This window comes from Bos indicus x Bos taurus, chromosome 18 (genome assembly GCF_003369695.1).
Source record: "Bos indicus x Bos taurus breed Angus x Brahman F1 hybrid chromosome 18, Bos_hybrid_MaternalHap_v2.0, whole genome shotgun sequence".
Lineage (NCBI taxonomy): Eukaryota > Metazoa > Chordata > Mammalia > Artiodactyla > Bovidae > Bos > Bos indicus x Bos taurus.
This window is the reverse complement of record NC_040093.1, coordinates 49886786-49905940: the sequence shown is the minus strand read 5'-3', so window position 1 is coordinate 49905940 and position 19155 is coordinate 49886786. Positions and strand designations below refer to the sequence as shown.

The 19155-nt window shown below is 35.7% G+C and overlaps 1 protein-coding gene across 4 annotated transcripts in view; it reads left to right on the top strand.

Annotated features, from left to right (window-relative positions):
• The window catches only part of PHKB (phosphorylase kinase regulatory subunit beta), a 228364-nt gene that overhangs the window by 33795 nt on the left and 175414 nt on the right, over positions 1 to 19155 (top strand). For all 4 annotated transcript variants that reach the window (XM_027513690.1, XM_027513689.1, XM_027513691.1 and 1 more), the window contains 4 exons: positions 510 to 596; positions 5261 to 5399; positions 10659 to 10758; positions 18525 to 18632. In XM_027513690.1, the coding sequence (XP_027369491.1) occupies positions 510 to 596; positions 5261 to 5399; positions 10659 to 10758; positions 18525 to 18632 (434 nt within the window). The remainder of the gene's footprint in view (positions 1 to 509; positions 597 to 5260; positions 5400 to 10658; positions 10759 to 18524; positions 18633 to 19155) is intronic.

Genomic DNA, 19155 nt, shown 5'->3' with positions numbered 1-19155 from the left:
ATCTAGATAATAAGGCAGATATTATCTACCTAGGAGAAAGTGGAAGTTTCAGGCTTTCAGTATGAACAATATTTGAATACTCATGAAGTGGATGATTTGGGGGTTCAGGAATATTATCCTGGGACAGAAAACTTCCTGGTAAAGCATGAGCATAAGGAGTAAGGTTTGCATTTCAGGGCATTTAAGTAGATATATTTCTCAGAAGGAACTGGAGCTATTGTTCTACTATACTTCCATAGGAGTATTGGTTATATTTGAGCTGCTAGGACCAGTATGCACATGAGTTAGCTGGGAGTGAGGGTGGGGATATCCTGTAGCATTTAGGAAAACTACAAGTATTTTTTTCTTTCTCCTTTCCTCATCCAAAATTTGACAACAGTGAAATATGATAATTCACTATAAAAATGAAGATTAGATTGTTAAATAATGCCTCTTCGTTTGTTTAGAAGTTTTTTCATTTACCTGGGTGAGAATAACTGGACTTGATGGGTTTTTCATTTTTCCTTCAGACTCAGTTTATGAACCTCTGAAAAGCATTAATCTTCCGAGATCTGATGAAACTCTGTGGGATAAACTGGATCACTATTACAGAATTGGTAAGCTAAACCTGAGGAAAGCAAGTCTTTAGGTAGCTATGATTAACATCTATTCTGCCTTAGTTAAGTTACATACATTATATGGATGATGACCTCTCATTTGAGTGTTGGGATAGTTTCAGTGCTTGGACAGCTGTATATTCCAATTGCATATTGATATGGAGACTATAAATGGAATCTGGCAAGTCATATCTGTCCCTTGAATAATTTTGAAACTGCTGCTAGTGTCTTCTGTGTCCTTTTAGCCTTCCAAAACATTAACAGATTTGAGAACTAGAGGCTGTTTCTTGAATAATTCTTACACAAAGATTTTGTAGAAGTATTCCTTGCTCATTTACCTATACAAAGTTACAATGTAGTCCTAAATCTTTTGTATCCATTTCTAATTCATTGAGATGCAAAAGGCAGTCTCAATACTGTTACTGGTATAAGGTCCGTGTTTGTTTGTTTTGCTTGCTCTTTTGTTTTTGTCAAGGTCAACCTGGCGAGTTCTGTTTTTTAATATGAGTAAGCAGCTTAGAGATACATATATATAGGGCTCTTTTTTGTTCATCAGATGGTAAGGTGGGGATGCTTTTTTTTGTTAGTTTGCTGCTTATGCCATTTATGTGGCCTAGTATGTCAAATATAAAATTTGATTTCTCTCACCGAGGAGAAGGATTTTTTTGTTTGTGTCTGCATCACGTGAAACATTATTTCAGAGACTTCCCTGGTGGTCCAGTGGCTGAGCCTTTGCCTCCCAGTGCGCAGGGTGTGGCTCTGATTCCTGGTTGTGGAGCTGTTGTTCCTGTTGCATAGGAACCTGGAATGTTAGGTCCATGAATCAAGGTAAACTGAAGTGGTCAAACAGGATAGCAAGAGTGATCATTGGCATTTTAGGAATCAGTGAACTAAAATGGATGGGAATTGGCAAATTTAATTCAGATGACCATTATATCTACTAGTGTGGGCAAGAATCCCTTGGAAGAAATGGAGTAGCTCTCACAGTCAACGACAGAGTCCAAAATGCACTACTTGAATGCAATCTCATAAATCAAAGAATGACCTCTGTTCGTTTCAAAGCAAACCATTCAGTATCATAGTAATCCAAATCTATGCCTCAACTGCTAATGCTGAAGAAGCTGAAGTCGAATGGTTCTTTGAAGACCTTTAAGACTTTCTAGAACTAGCATCAAAAAAGATGTCCTTTTCATCACAGGGGACTGGAATGCAAAAGTAGGAAGTCCCCAGGTACACGGGCAAGTTTCACTTTGGATTACAAAATGAAACATGGCAAAGGCTAACAGAATTTTGCCAAGAGAACACACTGATCATAGCAAACACACTCTTCCAACAACACCAGAGACAACTCTACACATGGACATCAACCAGATGGTCAGTACTGAAATCAGATTGGTACTCTGTGCAGCCGAAGATGGAGAAAAGTTCACACAGTCTACAAAAACAAGACCTGGAGCTAACTGTGTCTCAGATCATGAATTCCTTATTGCAAAATTCAGACTTAAAGAAAGTAGGGAAAACCACTAGGCCATTCAGTTATAATCGAAATCAAATCCCTTATGATTATACAGTGGAAGTGACAAATAGATTCAAGGGATTAAATGTGGTAGAGTGCCAGAAGAACTATGGATGGAGGTTTGTAACACTGTACAAGAGATGGTGATCAAAACCATCCCCAAGAGAAAGAAATGCAAAAAGGCAAAATGGTTGTCTGAGGAGGCCTTACAAGTAGATGAGAAGAGAAGTGAAAGGCAGAAGAGAAAAGGAGAAAACCAGTCTGAATGCAGAGTTCCAAAGAATAGCAAGGAGAGAGAAGAAAGCCTTCTTAAGTGAACAGTGCAAAGAAATAGGGGCAATAGAATGGGAAAGACTAGAGATCTCTTCGAGAATATTAGAGATATCAAAGAAACATTTCATGCAACGATGGGCACAATAAAGGATAGAAATGGTATGGACCTAACAGAAGCGAAGATATTAAGAAGAGGTGGCAAGAATACACAGAAGAACTATACAAAAAATCTTTAATGACCCAGACAGCCACAGTGGTGTGATCACTCACCTAGAGCCAGACATCCTGGAGTGTGAAGTCAAGTGAGCCTTAGGAAGCATTACTACGAACAAAGATAGTGGAGGTGATGGAATTCCAGCTGAGCTATTTCAAATCCTAAATGATGATGCTGTGAAATAGCTGCACTCAATATACCTCAAATTTGGAAAACTCAACAGTGGCCACAGGATTGGAAAAGGTCAATTTTCATCCCAATCCCAAAGAAAGGCAATGCCAAAAAATGTTCACACTACTGCAAAATTGTGCTAATTTTGTGCTAATTTGCTAAAATTGTTCTAATTTACCATGCTAGCAAGGTAAAGCTCAAAATGATTCAAGCTAGGCTTCAACAGTACATGAACTCATAATTTGCAGATGTTCAAGCTGGATTTAGAAAAGGCAGAGGAACGAGAGACCAAATTGCCAACATCTGCTGGATCATAGAAAAAGCAAGGGAATTTCAGGAAAACATCTACTGCTTCATTGACACAAAAGCCTTTGACTGGATCACAACAAACTGGGGAACATTCTTGAGGAGAGGAGAATACCAGACCACCTTACCTGCCTCCTGAGAAACCTATATATAGGTCAAGAAGCAACAGTTGGAACCAGATGTGGAACAACAGACTGGTTCCAAATTGGGAGAGGAGTAAAACAAGATTGTATATTGTCACCTTGCTTATTTAATTTCTATGCAGAGTACATCATGCAAAATGCTGGGCTGGATGAAGCTCAAGGAGGAATCAAGATTCTGGGAGAAATGTCAATAACCTCAGATTTACAGATGACATCACCCTAGTGGCAGAAAGCAAAGAGGAACTAAGCAGCCTGTTGATGAAGGTGAAAGAGTAGTGTGAAAAAGATGGCTTAAAAGTTGACATTCAAAAAATTAAGATCATGGCATCTGGTCCCATCACTTCATGGCAAATAGATAGGGAAAGTAGAGACATCACTTGCCCACAAAGGTCTGTATAGTCAAGTCTATGGTTTTTCCAGTAGTCATGTACAGAAGTGAGAGCTGGACCAGAAAGAAGGCTGAGCACTGAAGAATTTATGCTTTCAAAATGTGATGCTGGAGAAGACTCTTGAGAGCCCCTTAGAGAGCAAGGAGATGGTTAGATAGCATCACTGAGCCAATGGACATTAATTTGACCAAACTTCGGGAGATAGTGAAGGACAGGGAAGCCTGGTGTGCTGCGGGTCGTGGCGTCACAAAGAGTTGGACACGCTGAACGACTGAACTGAACTGAATTTTAATTTGTCACATATAGCTAGCGGACAACTGTGGAGCTAAGATTCTACGTTATTTGTGGCCAAAAACCTAAAACATAAAACACATGCAATATTGTACAAATCAATAAAGACTTTAAAATGGTCCGCATTAAAAAAAATCTTAAAAGAAAAACGTTAGTTCAGCTTATTGTGTTCAAGATTCTTACCCACTTATCTCTGTAGCCATAACTAACTAAAGAAATTAAACTGCCTTTTAAAAGAAGTGTCAGCTGTTTACTTTGCAGTGTGAGGACCAGTTTTTTTACTCTGGGAAAAATAATAAATACCTAGGTATTCTGAAAGACATGATAATGATTATGTCAGTTTAGTCTGAGAAAAAGAAAAAGAAATTTAATTCTTTAATCTCTGATGGAACAGAGTACTTTAAACCTTTGAAAAACTGTTCTAAATTGGTTGACATATGCCAGTCTAGATTAGAGTAACTTAATTTAGAGAAAAATATTGCTCATCCATTTATAGTTAGACAGGAATAAAATAGGTTTTAGGAAATGTCATTTTAGTGTGACTGTTCTTCTATTTTAGGACTCTTTTATAAAGAGTAATACAGTCTGCTTTCTGTATCTGCAGATGCGGAACCTGCAGATATGGAGGGCCTACTGTACTAGCCGTTTTAGATAAGGGACTTGAGGATTTGAGAACTTTGGCATGCATGGCAGGCCCTGGAAATATCCCTGTGCAGATTGAGCAATGACTAGAAAACATTGATTCCAGACTTCTTTAACTTAAGTGGAATGTTCATAAAATAATTACTTGTTTACTATTTTCATGTCATATTAGGATGCAATTCAATTTTGAAATGTTAAACATATCTTTGACCTGTACCATATATAAGAGGAATACGTTGCTCTGAAGGCCAGGCACAAATTAGTCATCTGTGAAAACCAGGATTCTGGCCTCTTTAGAATTGAGTTATCTTTGGATTTAGCAAATGTATGCAACTCTTTGTTATATATTTGCTTTATTTTTCCCTATTGAACTGATTTTTGAGAGTATACCTAGTTTTTTGGCTATTTTTTTTTTTTTTTCTGTATCTGATATTGCCTTATAACACTTACTGACATTAACAGGGATGTGCTAAAGACTTTTTATGTGCCAATTAGCTGAATTCTTTACTCAAAAATGAAAATACCCCTTCATGCCAGGTGGATCCCTACCTAGGCTGGAATTATTTACCCAGAGTTGTTGCTACGTTTTCAAAAGTTTTATGCTGCAGCTAAGTTTAGAAAGAACAAAATTGTAGGATAAAGAAACTAAAAAAGTTCAGGAGTTTCAGCTCAAGGGAAATAGATTTTTTTTTCATTCTTTTTCTTGTCTTCAATTGCAGTCAAGTCAACATTGCTGCTGTATCAAAGTCCAACCACAGGTCTCTTTCCCACTAAAACATGTGGTAATGATCAGAAGGCCAAGATTCATGACAGTCTGTACTGTGCTGCTGGTGCCTGGGCTTTGGCTCTTGCATACAGGTAAGCTGGTATGTCTTCTCCTTGTAACTCCAAGTCTGGGTAATAGGGTTTTGTAGGCCCAAGACAAACTGGACAGCTATCTTTTGGCTCTGCTTCTGAGTCACTGTGTAACCTGAAGCTGTTCACATCTCCTTTTCAGCCTCTAAACCCTTCAGTTTTCCTGAGCGTTTACATTAGATAAATTGTAACATTTTATGACTTTGTGACTAACATTTCTCATCTCTAGGTTTGTATATCAGCTTTAGTCTTTAATAGAATGAATTGCCCATTCTCATTGAATTGATTTGTTTTGACCATAGAGGAAATTGATAGTGATTGATGATGAAACTAGAGCCTAGAGTAGTTAACAGAGTAGTCCCAAATGACACACCTAGTTAATGATAGAGCCAGGACCAAAACTCCTCTCCTTCCTTCCCCCAGTTTAGTGTTTTTCTAACTGCACTTCATTGGGATATCACTAAGTCAGAAAATTCTTATAAAGTAAAAGAAAAATAAACCTTTTCACAATACAGAAGTTCTCTTTTTTCATTATTAATATCTATTTTATTTCATTATTTATTTATAATAATATATATAATATTGTATAATTATAATTATAATATATAATAATATATATGGATAGCATCCGATGTGGGTCTTGACTTGTAGTCAGTAGTGATACATTTTAACTGTTAAAAACTTGGATTTCTGAATATTAATTCTCCGAAGGTAGTAAATGCATGTGCCTCTGATTTGAAGATTGTATCCTTAACATGAATATGATTACTCCGTCTTAAATCATTGATGTGTTTCACTGATGTTAGATAGGTGCTTCCTGATACGACACATCACCCATATCTACTTCTTATCAAAATGTGTAGATGGCGCTACCGTAAATAAAGTCAGACAAAGCCAGATTGTGGCTACTTATAAGACAACTTGCCTGGTCTCTTAAAAATGTAATCATAGAAGATTAGAAAATAGGTATGAAGATGGCTAGATTATGAGAATCAAATGCAGTGTGTGAACCTTGATTGAATCATGCATTAAAAAGAACCAAAGTATATTTGGGAGATAATTGGATTGTATTTGATATTCAGTATATATTAGACACTATGTCCATGCTATTAGCTCCTTGGCGTGATAATGATATTATGGTCATATAGGCACATGTCCTTGTTTTTAAGGGATACTTCTGAAATATGTATGGTGTTAGTACAGAGAATAAATTATAGATAAAGAATTCAAGCTAATTTTATCAGCTCTTGAATCCATGTGAAGAGCAGAGTTTTATTCATTGTAGCAGTTTTGTAGCTTTTATATAGATTTGAAATTTTTCTGAATAAAGTGTTCAGGGAAAATTGCTTAAAAAAATACAAGAGTACAGGCCGTTTCCCAGAAGCCTTCAAAAATCTGATAGAGAATTTAAAGTCCGATCTTTGCTGGGGACACTATCTATTTACTAACTCCCTGGATAATTTATCTTATATAGTTAAAGTAACAACTTTTTGTTTTACTAGCAAACAAAATGTCTTCTGTTTGGAGAAACACAAGGGTACATACCACAGAATTAGGATGAAGCCGTTTTTATCCACAGTATTAAGCTGTGATGATTTGTTTTTTTGTTTTTTGTGTTTTTTTTTTTTTTGATGATTTGTTTAGATAATCCCCATGTTGTAAAATTAGTAGAATTCTGTTTCCAATTCTACTTATAAATGCTGATGAAATCATATAGATAACATTAGGAAAAATTTGTCAAAAATTAAGCTAGGATTTATATCTATCTCTTATTGGTAATGAATGCATAATATGAAGTCATTAATTTTTTTAAAATGGAAGTAATTTGATTTTTCTAATTGCATTAGTTTTCAATCAGTCATGTAAACAATCTCTTGAAACCTCAGTTCTATTTGAATGTGTGTGTATGTACATGTGTACTGAGGACTTAAAATAATTATTTTATGCACATTTGTATTTCATTTACATTAGGAGTATGGTTTGATTTAATTAAATAATTGGATAAAAGCAAGAGGCATTGAAATAGCTTATTTGTAAAGTAGACTTTGACATAGTTTGTTTTTCTTAAAGGCAATATTATAGTTTCACTTTGTAATTTTGTTTTATGTTAGAGGAGGAAAGAAATGCTTACTAGTATGTTTTACTTTTTAAGATGTCTTTTACACATATCAAGTTGTAGTACTGAATATACCTTTGTTTAAAATTATATTGCATTATTTCTAATTATAATTATATCTATTTATATTACTTTATAATTATATCTATGTTGCATTATAATTCTGTATAAATATAATAATTAATATAATTAAAATTTATACTTAGTTATATAATTATAACTATTATAATTATTTTATTTTATAAATAATTATATTGCTTTACATGATTTAGGTTAAAATTGTTTCTAAAACTAGTCAATTGTACAAAACCTTTATTTATATATTTATTTAATTTTATTTAATTTTACTTTTTAACTTTACAATATTGTATTGGTTTTGCCATATATCAACATGCATCCGCCACAGGTATACATGTGTTTCCCATCCTAAACCCTCCTCCCTCCTCCCTGCTCCCTCCCCATACCCTCCTTCTGGGTCATCCCAGTGCACCAGCCCCAAGCATCCAGTATCGTGCATCGAACCTGGACTGGCGACTCATTTCATATATGATATTATACATATTTCAATGCCATTCTCCCAAATCATCCCACCCTCTCCCTCTCCCACAGAGTCCAAAAGACTGTTCTATACATCAGTGTCTCTTTTGCTGTCTCGTATACAGGGTTATTGTTACCATCTTTCTAAATTCCATATATATGCGTTAGTATACTGTATTGGTGTTTTTCTTTCTGCTTTACTTCACTCTGTAGAATAGGCTCCAGTTTCATCCAATTTGAACCTATACTTTGCATGTGTGCTCAGTTGCTCAGTCATGTCCGACCCTCTTATGACCCCATGGACTCTAGCCCACCAGGCTTCTTTGTCCATAGGAGTATTCTGGGAAGAATACTGGGATGAGTTGCCATTTGCTCCTCCAGGAGAACTTCCCGACCCAAGGATTGAAGCTATGTCTCCTGCGGCTCCTACATGGCAAGTGGATTCTTTACCACTGAGCCACCTGGGAAGCCCCAAACCTGTACTTTATGCTATACTAAAAAGTATTATATTAAGTTTTTGCATTTTTTGTTCTTACTTCTGGAAAAAAAGCATGACTTTAATTTAGAGTTTAAATATGGAATTTAGTTTTCTTTACTTTTTATGTTTGAGAAAAGTAGCTTTTTTTTTTTTTTAAGAGTACTGATTTGAAAAAGCACTTTAGACTGTTTAAATGTGCATATGTTAGAAAAACTCAAGGAGAGGTATTGGTAAGATACTTTGCAGTACTGTCTAAGAGAGAGAGAGAGGAATACTTCATGCAAGATGTTGGCCTGTTCCCTCTCAGTGTCAGATTTATTGCTATTTTAGGAGTTAAATATAACAGGTGGCCCTAGCTTAGTCCTTGTAAACAGTCACGTCACATGACCAAACAGTATTCTCATTTTATTTTCCCTGAAACTTGGCTGTGGGGAAATAATGCACCAGTGATAGGATTTAAGTGTTTAGTTTTTCACTAGTTATGTATTTTTAAGTTTTGATTTAAATATAAACTTAAGACTTAATATTATAGAAATAGTCAGTCAACATCTCCACATGGCTTGTGATCAGTTAAAGTTACGTATCTGTTTTTTTTAAATTAAACATTTTATTGAGATCATATTAAAACTTGAATGTACATCAGTAAAGCCTACTAGTTCTTGGTGGAAAATAGAGGAATTATTTTGGATGAAAAGGTTCATTTTAAATCTTAGGAGAGGAAATAGATATATGCTAGTTAAATGTTTTTACTCAAATGCAACTTTTCTTTCATTTGCTAAGTCAGAAAAGAAATATTCTTCTGGTTACCACTATTATTTGCTAAGGAAAGGAGAAATAAAAACGTCATTAAAATAGAAGAATTCTTTATTGTGGCTAAATTATTGTGGGATATTTTAGTCTTGGTCTAATGCTTGTGGAAATTAGGGGCAGAGAAATTGCAGTCAAGGTAATTTTAGAAAAATTGGATTTTGTTTCTTTCTGAATTACTTCTTTGTTTTTTATGAAGTGGGAATTATATGCAGAACATTTCATTGAGTTCATTTTACTCCAGATGTGCTGTTTCCTTCATTTATCAGTGCCAAGTCCAAAGTTATCCACTCCATAATTTGCCTGTTAACACTTAGTTCTGACATCATGGGAAAAAAGATCACAGAGCAGAATCATACTAGTTATACTTTAATGCCTGCATGTGAAAAGAAGAATGATGTTCTAGTGACAAATAGACATTTTTACTGACATTCACCATACTGTATTAAAATGATCATCGTTCTTTCCACTGCTGGTATATGAGATCTGTAATTGAAAGAGGAAGTAATGATAGTTTACTTTTTATGGGGAACAGGTAGTGTTTTTTGTCAAGTGAGGATGATAGTTAGATATTTTACTTATGATTTAGTAAAATAATGAATAAGCTACTTTTATTTTTTCAAGAGTGGATAACATCTTTTTTGAAGGCCGCTGATCAATAATAAAAAAGGAACTTAAAGATTGAAAAACAGCTTAACCTAATTTAATATTTAAGTGTCAGCTGTTTTTTGTTTTTTAAAAGCAGGAGTTGTAAACTGTGGTCAATTGATTTTAAACTAAGACCTGATAATGTAAAACTTGATGCCCAAATACATCAGTATCGTCCTGGATGCATTTGATTGAAGGCACTGCTGACTGAAGTGCCCATTCTGGCATTGTTAAGCACATAGCAGAGAAAGGAGACATGGGCCTACCTTAATCTACACTTCTTTGGATCCAAGTGATCATTGCATAACCTAAAGGGATTGGTATTTAAAATTGCCCGTGCTCTGTAAATGGTGAATTTAAAAAATCCATTGGTAGATTTTTCTAATATAGAAATATCCTTTAAAGTTTCAGCCAAGTCAGTGTTGAAAATATTATACACTATTTTTAACACAGTTGACTTACTTCCTTAAGACAAGGGGAAATTTGCACAATTTCATCATGAGATTTTTTTTTTAAACATTTCTACATCTGCTGGGAAAATGAAGCTTCACTGTTACAGAATTAGTAGTTGTTACCAGAACATAGGATTAGCCAGATAAATACTTAATTATCAAAAGCTCTGCTTCCTTTTCAAATGCATTTCCAATTTGTTTCATGAGTTATCTCTCTCACCCAGGCGCATTGATGATGACAAGGGAAGGACCCATGAGCTGGAGCACTCGGCTATAAAATGTATGAGAGGAATTCTCTACTGCTACATGCGTCAGGCCGATAAGGTAAAACACTGTGGTATGGACTGAAATTCTCACATCGTCCTGAGGGATTAATTTAACCAGTATAGCAATAGCATCTTCTGAAGAAGGATGTACTTTCAAAAGGTAAAGCCACATCCTGGGGGCAGTCTAGATAGATTAAAACAGCTCTGCCTTCCCAGCCCAGGGTTTTGAAATACTGAAATTGAAGAAATAGCTTAAGCAAGATTGATTGGCAACTGTTATATGGGCTTAAATTTGTATTTTGCATCTGGTGTTTGCTCAAATAGTTTCCCAAGAACCTCATGATATGCATAATTCTAACCAGTATTGTATTAAATAAGAAAATCCTTATCAAAATTCCTTTTGTACATGTCATTACTCTAGTTGAACTGTAGTTTAGAAATATAATAATTCATTCACTTTTATATATAAAGAGGGCAGGAATTAAAGGCTTAGGAAACAGCAGACTTTACAGGATTATTTTGGAAATTAAACAATGTACATAATAAAACTTTTTAAACTATAAAGCTCTATACAAATATAATGTGATATTCCCCCTACTTACCTACATCTCTGTGTTTCCAGGTCCTAATATATTGTAGTACGTTAATAAATTTACATCATGGTTCCTCAACGACCACTCCCAGGTTTGATGATTTATTAGTAAAGATGCACTTCAGTAGTTAATACAGGCAATTTTAATCACTTAATATTTTGTATATCTGTATCATATGGATATTATATTAAGTTTTTGTGATAGCACATTTTTTAAGACCTGACCTGAAGTCAAAAATGCAAAAAAAAAAAAAAAAAAATCCTATATATTCTGTCACCAAAATATGGCAACAAAAAACATTAGTTTGCAGAAAGTAAATTTATTCACAAGTTGATAATAGAGATATATGAAAAACCCATAATTTGTCTACTGAGATTTGACTTTGCAAATCATTATTATAAAGGTTTTTCAATGCTTGAAATAAAGTAATATGTCATATTGACATTTAATATTTGAATTAAATTTGTATAACATATTGAAGTAATTGTGATTAAAGTTTTTTTTCCTAAGTGTGAGAAGTTTACTATTTGTTTCACATTTATCATTTCATGAATGCTTAATGTGTATGAATTCACCTTTTCTCTCGAGAAAACATTGTGTGAACCATGAATTTCATGTGCTTGCTAACCCGGTTGACATACTTAAGTTATAATTGTTTTTGAAAAGGAAGAAAATGATGTACTATAAAGTTTTTTCTTTGTGACTTGTTTAATCTTGTTAATGTCCTTTTCTAAATATTATTCAACTTTACTAACAAGTATTCATAGTTTGGTATTCTTTTGAATACAACTTGAATGTAACTTAAGCTATCTTTGAATTCCTTAAATTACAAAGGATTATCTTTTTTTGACTTACGTGAGTTGTAAGAAGGTACAGATCACATTAGGATCACATTTGGTATTTCTGCATACTACATAATGTAGAATTTTACAAATTTTAAAACACTGTTATTGGTATAATCTTTCTTGAACCCCATAACCTTACAGTAGGAATAGAAGGTATTGCTACAATGCACATATAACTCAGTAAGACTAAACCATGCACGCAACTAATTACCTCCCACCATACCCACTCCAGTACTCTTGCCTGGCAAATCCCATGGATGGAGGAGCCTGGTAGGCTGCAGTCCATGGGGTCTCTAGGAGTCGGACACGACTGAGCGACTTCACTTTCACTTTTCACTTTTCACTTTTATGCACTGGAGAAGGAACTGGCAACCCACTCCAGTGTTCTTGCCTGGAGAATCCCAGGGACGGCGGAGCCTGGTGGGCTGCCATCTATGGGGTCGCACAGAGTCGGACATGACTGAAGCAACTTAGCAGCAGCAGCAGCAGCATACCTTCACCTCAGTGCTTACTATTTCCTTCATGATTTCATAGCAGTAGACATTGTTACCATACTTTTAAATGTATACTTTTATCTTTTGGCCCTCCCTTAAAACTAAAGTAAAGCATATTTGTAATGTTCATGTGCTGTTTGACCTTAAAGCTCATCTTCTGACGTAAAATAATGACTTAGTGAAAATTTTTTGCTTCTCATTGTAAAGCATGCTTCCTGATATATTTTCTAATAATACTACCTAAATGGGATGTTTTAATTTATTTGAGTGAATAGTTCTCCTTGATTTGAAGAATATAGAGCAATCTAATTTCTATTATTTTCTTTGTGCTTGTATTAATTTCTACTATTAACATTAGTTATTTTTTACCTCTAGGTGTTCATATACCTATTTTTATTAATACTTCTTAAAGAGGAGCATTCAGATTTCAAAATGGATTCAATTTACAGTTCATAGTTCAGAAAATAGGGATCTGCTTTACAGTGTGCTATGAATGTTGCTGTCCCTAATTGTCTGCATAAAAAATTTATTTCCTGAAAATGCTTCCTAAGTACTTTCTAATTCATGAGAAATCATTAAATTTTTATAAAATTTATTCTTCCTGGATTCCCTTATGAGATGATTTTCCTACCTCAGTGTATATTTTAAGTCTATAAATTAAGGATGTTTTTAAGAGTATTTTGTCATCACAAAATACTCAGTACCTTTTCCTGAATGATAAACTTGCTTATTCACAGTGATTAAAATTTTGAGGAAAAGTCTAAATAAAATGCAAGAAGGAAAAAACATTATTCCAGATTTCTTTTAATCTAGAAATTCTTAATTCAATAAATAATTCTTTATTTTTACTTGCCATATGCCAGATATCATACAATACTAATTAATATCCTCCTGATTTTGGCTGCTCTCAAGAGTACTTTTCGTCTATATTTTGTATACAATATGCTTCATTAATTTTCAAAGCTTATTGAATTTGGGTCTTTTTTTCCCCTGAAATTTTAAATTGTCTTATTACAGCTTTAAAACTCAAAGCATAATTATATAATTCACTGTTTGATCATCTTTGATCATTTAATAGTTACCTTTCCTCGGGCACAATCATTGATTATAAATTCTCATGCTGGGTACTTGTGTGTCTTAAAGACAAATGACAAACACTGCTTTGTCACCTGCAGCAATCACTTTATTAAACCAGTAAAACCTTATCCATTTAGATACTTATCAAGTGGGCAAAATATATTCTGTTTTAATTTAACAACATTTTTGTCTTAAGAGCCCAGAAAAATGTTCAATGCTTTGAGAATAGTCATGGTACTATGAAAGTAATGACCACATTGATTTCTATATTTGTGTACCCTGAGACAGTTACCAGCAGTTTCAGACACTGAGATGGGGTAGCCATCTCATCTTTTCTGAGTTAACATAGGATAGCTTGGTCACTACATAGGTGGAGTGTGTACATCCATACCTTTACCCTCATTCTTTCATTTCTGATTATCTGCTGATAGTTCCTGACTTTAATTTTGTTGATTTCAACCTTAGGGAGGGCTTGCAGATAGCTCAGTGGTAAAAGTAAACACCTGCCAATGCAGGAGCTGCAGGAGATGTGGGTTGAATCAGGAAGGTCCCCTGGAGGAGAAAATGGCAACACAATTCAATATTCTTAGCTGGAAAATCGCACAGACACAGGAGCCTGGTGGGCTGCAGTGCATAGGGTCCAACAGAATTGGCCACACCTGAATACGCATGCATAACATAACATATGTGTTTATGTAGGGTTCTTGGAGGGGTGGAAACGTGTGTTAGCCCTCTGTAACAGTACTGTCAAATTTTTTTGTGATGATCTAAATGTTCTGTGTTACTGTATTGAAAACAGAGAAACCACTAGTCACATGTGGCTTTTGAGCACTTGATATGGGGCCATTGTGACTGAAAACTTGAATTTCTAAATTTTATTTAATTGTCTGTATTGTCAAAGCTATGGTTTTTCCAGTATTCATGTATGGATGTGAGATTTGAACCATAAAGAAAGCTGAGTGCTGAAGAACTGATGCTTTTGAACTATGGCGTTGGAAAAGACTCCTGTGTTCCTTTGACAGCAAGCAGATCAAACCAATGAATCCTAAAGAAAATCAGTCCTGGTTATTCATTGGAAGGACTGATGCTGAAGCTGAAACTCCAATACTTGGGCCACCTGATGTGAAAAAATGACTCCTTGGAAAAGACAATGATGCTGGGAAAGATTGAAGGTGGGAGGAGAAGGGGATGACAGAGGATGAGATGTTTGGATGGCATCACCAACTCGATGGACATGAGTTTGAACAAGCTCTAGGAGTTGGTGCAGGACAGGGATGCCTGGCGTGCTGCAGTCCATGGGATCTCAAAGAGTTGGACGTGACTGAGCAACGGAACTGAACTGAGTTCAGTTTGTCACATATAGCTAGTGCCTGCCATATTGGAGAGTATAACTTCTTGAAGCTTGAAAGATAGTGGGAGATACAGAAAACTAATAAAAACGAAACACTAGAGAAATAAATAAAGGATAAGCACCCTGGTATGGGAGTCCAGAGGAAGGAATTTTAGTTTTGGTTCAGAAGGGACTTTATTAGAGAAGATCTTATTAAGACAATACTTTAAGGATGAAAAGAAATTTGAAGATGGAAAAGAGAGTATGGTTCTATGCGCTTCCTTAGCCAAGTAAAACAAGTCAAGATCATGAATACTCAGATACTATCATTTATATCTTTCAAAGGGAGAAGAAACTCATTGCTTTTATTTGTCCTTGGAATATGGAATGAAGCAGGGCAAAGGCTAATAGAGTTTTGCCAGGAGAATGCACTGGTCATAGCAAACACCCTCTTCCACCAACACAAGAGAAATCTACACATGGACATCACCAAAGTGTCAACACCGAAATCAGATTGATTATATTCTTTGCAGCCAAAGATGGAGAAGCTCTATACAATCAGCAAAAACATGACCAGGAGCTGACTGTGGCTCAGATCATGAACTCCTTATTGCCAAATTCAGACTTAAATTGAAGAAAGTAGGGAAAACCACTCGACCATTCAGGTATGACCTAAATCAAATCCCTTATGATTATACAGTGGAAGTGAGAAATAGATTTAAGGGACTAGATCTGATAGAGTGCCTGATGAACTATGGACTGAAGTTCGTGATATTGTACAGGAGACGGGGATCAAGACCATCCCCATGGAAAAGAAACGCAAAAAAGCAAAATGGCTGTCTGGGGAGGCCTTACAAATAGCTGTGAAAAGAAGAGAAGCGAAAAGCAAAGGACAAAAGGAAAGATGTAAGCATCTGGATGCAGAGTTCCAAAGAATAGCAAGGAGAGATAAGAAATCCTTCCTCAGAGATCAATGCAAAGAAATAGAGGAAAACAACAGAATGGGAAAGACTAGAGATCTCTTCAAGAAAACTAGAGATACCAAGGGAACATTTCGTGCAAAGATGGGCTCGATAAAGGACAGAAATGGTATGGACCTAATGGAAGCAGAAGATATTAAGAAGAGGTGGCAAGAATACACAGAAGAACTGTACAAAAAAGATCTTCACGACCAATATAATCATGATGGTGTGATCACTGACCTAGAGCCAGACATCCTGGAATGGGAAGTCAAGTGGGCCTTAGAAAGCATCACTATGAACAAAGCTAGTGGAGGTGATGGAATTCCAGTTGAGCTATTTCAAATCCTGAAAGATGAGGCTGTGAGAGCACTGCACTCAATAGCCAGCAAATTTGGGAAGCTCAGCAGTGGCCACAGGACTGGAAAAGGTCAGTTTTTATTCCAGTCCCAAAGAAAGGCAATGCCAAAGAATGCTCAAACTACCGCACAGTTGTACTCATCTCACACGCTAGTAAAGCAATGCTCAAAATTCTCCAAGCCAGACTTCAGCAATATGTAAACGTGAACTTCCAGATGTTCAAGCTGGTTTTCGAAAAGGCAGAGGAACCAGAGATCAAATTGCCAACATCCGCTGGATCACGGAAAAATATCTATTTCTGCTTTATTGACTATGCCAAAGCCTTTGACTGTGTGGACCACAATAAACTGTGGGAAATTCTGGAAGAGATGGGAATACCAGACCACCTGACCTGCCTCTTGAGAAACCTGTATGCAGGTCAGGAAGCAACAGTTAGAACTGGACATGGAACAACAGACTGGTTCCAAATAGGAAAAGGAGTATGTCGAGGCTGTGTATTGTCACCCTGCTTATTTAACTTATATGCAGAGTACATCATGAGAAACACTGGGCTGGAGAAAGCACAAGCTGGAATCAAGATTGCTGAGAGAAATATCAATAACATCAGCTATGCAGATGACACCACCCTTATGGCAGAAAGTGAAGAGGAACTAAAGAGCCTCTTGATGGAAGTGAAAGAGGAGAGTAAAAAAGTTGGCTTAAAACTCAACATTCAGAAAACGAAGATCATGGCATCTGGTCCCATCACTTCATGGGAAATAAATGGGGAAACAGTGGAAACAGTGACAGATTTTATTTTTTTTGGGCTCCCAAATCACTGCAGATGGTAATTGCAGCCATGAAATTAAAAGCGCTTACTCCTTGCTAGGAAAGTTATGACCAACCTAGACAGCATATTAAAAAGCAGAGACATTACTTTGCCAACAAAGGTCCGTCTAGTCAAACCTATGGTTTTTCCAGTGGTCACATATGGATGTGAGAGTTGGACTGTGAAGAAAGCTGAGTGGTGAAGAATTGATGCTTTTGAACTGTGGTGTTGGAGAAGACTCTTGAGAGTCCCTTGGACTGCAAGGAGATCCAACCAGTCCATTCTGAAGGAGATCAGCCCTGGGATTTGTTTTGAAAGAATGATGCTAAAGCTGAAACTCCAGTACTTTGGCCACCTCATGCAAAGTGTGACTCATTGGAGAAGACTCTGATGCTGGGAGTGATTGGGGGCAAGAGGAGAAGGGGACGATAGAGGATGAGATGGCTCGATGGCATCACCGACTCGATGGACATGAGTTTGCGTGAACTCCGGGAGTTGGTGATGGACAGGGAGGCCTGGCGTGCTGCGATTCATGGGGTCACAGAGTCGGACACGACTGAGCAACTGAACTGAACTGAACCGATGTGTCATTCTGTTCATTCTTTGTTCCTATTCATCTTATATTTCCAGGGAACGAGTAGGAGACATACTTGGCATATAACTTTATTAGCAGATTTTTGCAAAATTGAATTAGTATCTGCTTGTCCTTGGAGTTTGTCTCCTTTTGTCATTTAATACTTAGTTAATGAGTATTCAAAAATGATTAAATTTTATGTTGAGTTAATAAGTAAAAATATGGCCTATATTCTCTTGGAATTGGTGCCTTAGTAATGACAGTATGTGTGGTGAAAGAAATGAAAACATGTTGACAGGAGCATGGTATCAATTTGTAAATCTTGGAGAAAGAAAAAGCATTTGGTGTTTTGAAAACTTATTGAATTAGAATGTGGCCTTAAGCGCTCTTTCATTGAATGTCATGGAAGCATTTCCAAAGCGCAGTACAGTGGGATACAGTCTCTGAAATCCAGTCCCATAGAGGAAACCATTATTTGACTCTAAAATAAGATGGAAAACATTACAAAAGTCAATGCTAATACATTAACAAGCTTCCTATTATACGTCAGTTGTTTGTGAAGTATCAGTTAAGTATTTAACAGTCATGTTAACTGTATTACATTAATAATCATGAATTTTATCTATTTTGTTTCTTTAGAAAAAGTAACATTCTGCTTTGTTGTATCCTCTGTCTGTAAGCTGTAGCTTTCCCCATTAAAAAGTCTCTTGAAAAATATATAATCTCTGATTTTGGATTACAATGTGAATTAGTAGCATCATTTAAATTTTATATTTTATTCCAGGTCCAGCAATTTAAGCAGGATCCACGCCCAACAACATGTCTTCACTCCATTTTCAATGTACATACAGGAGATGAGATCCTCTCCTATGAGGAATACGGTCATCTTCAGGTAAAAAGAGAAGACTACACATTTTCTTCTGCATTTTTACTCTATATCATAGAATGTTTGAGGCTATTTACATTTTTTAAAAATTAGATTTACATTTTTTAAAGCTTAAATTGTTCAAAATGGAAGTAGAGAATCAGCCATGAAATGAAGAAATCCCAGTGGAACTGAATTAGTTATTGTGATTGCACATTAAATATTATTGCATTCTTGGTCCAAAAGCAAAAAGGGCAGCTGGAGGGATTATAATACTACTCTCTAGAAGAACGGGTCCTACAGCTCTTTCAGTGACAAAAGCTTGTGCTCATTATCAAATTTAGAGGAATTTCAATATTTAGGAACCAGAGAATAAAAGACAACTGACAGTAATATAACAACAAATCAGAAGTCTTTGTTACGTGACAGTCCATTTCTAATACATCAGCCTTCAATGATGCTAAAAACGTACCACTAATATGATAATTCCAAAAGACATTTTATATATATATATAAATTTTATATGCTAACAATACACTGTAAAGGTTCA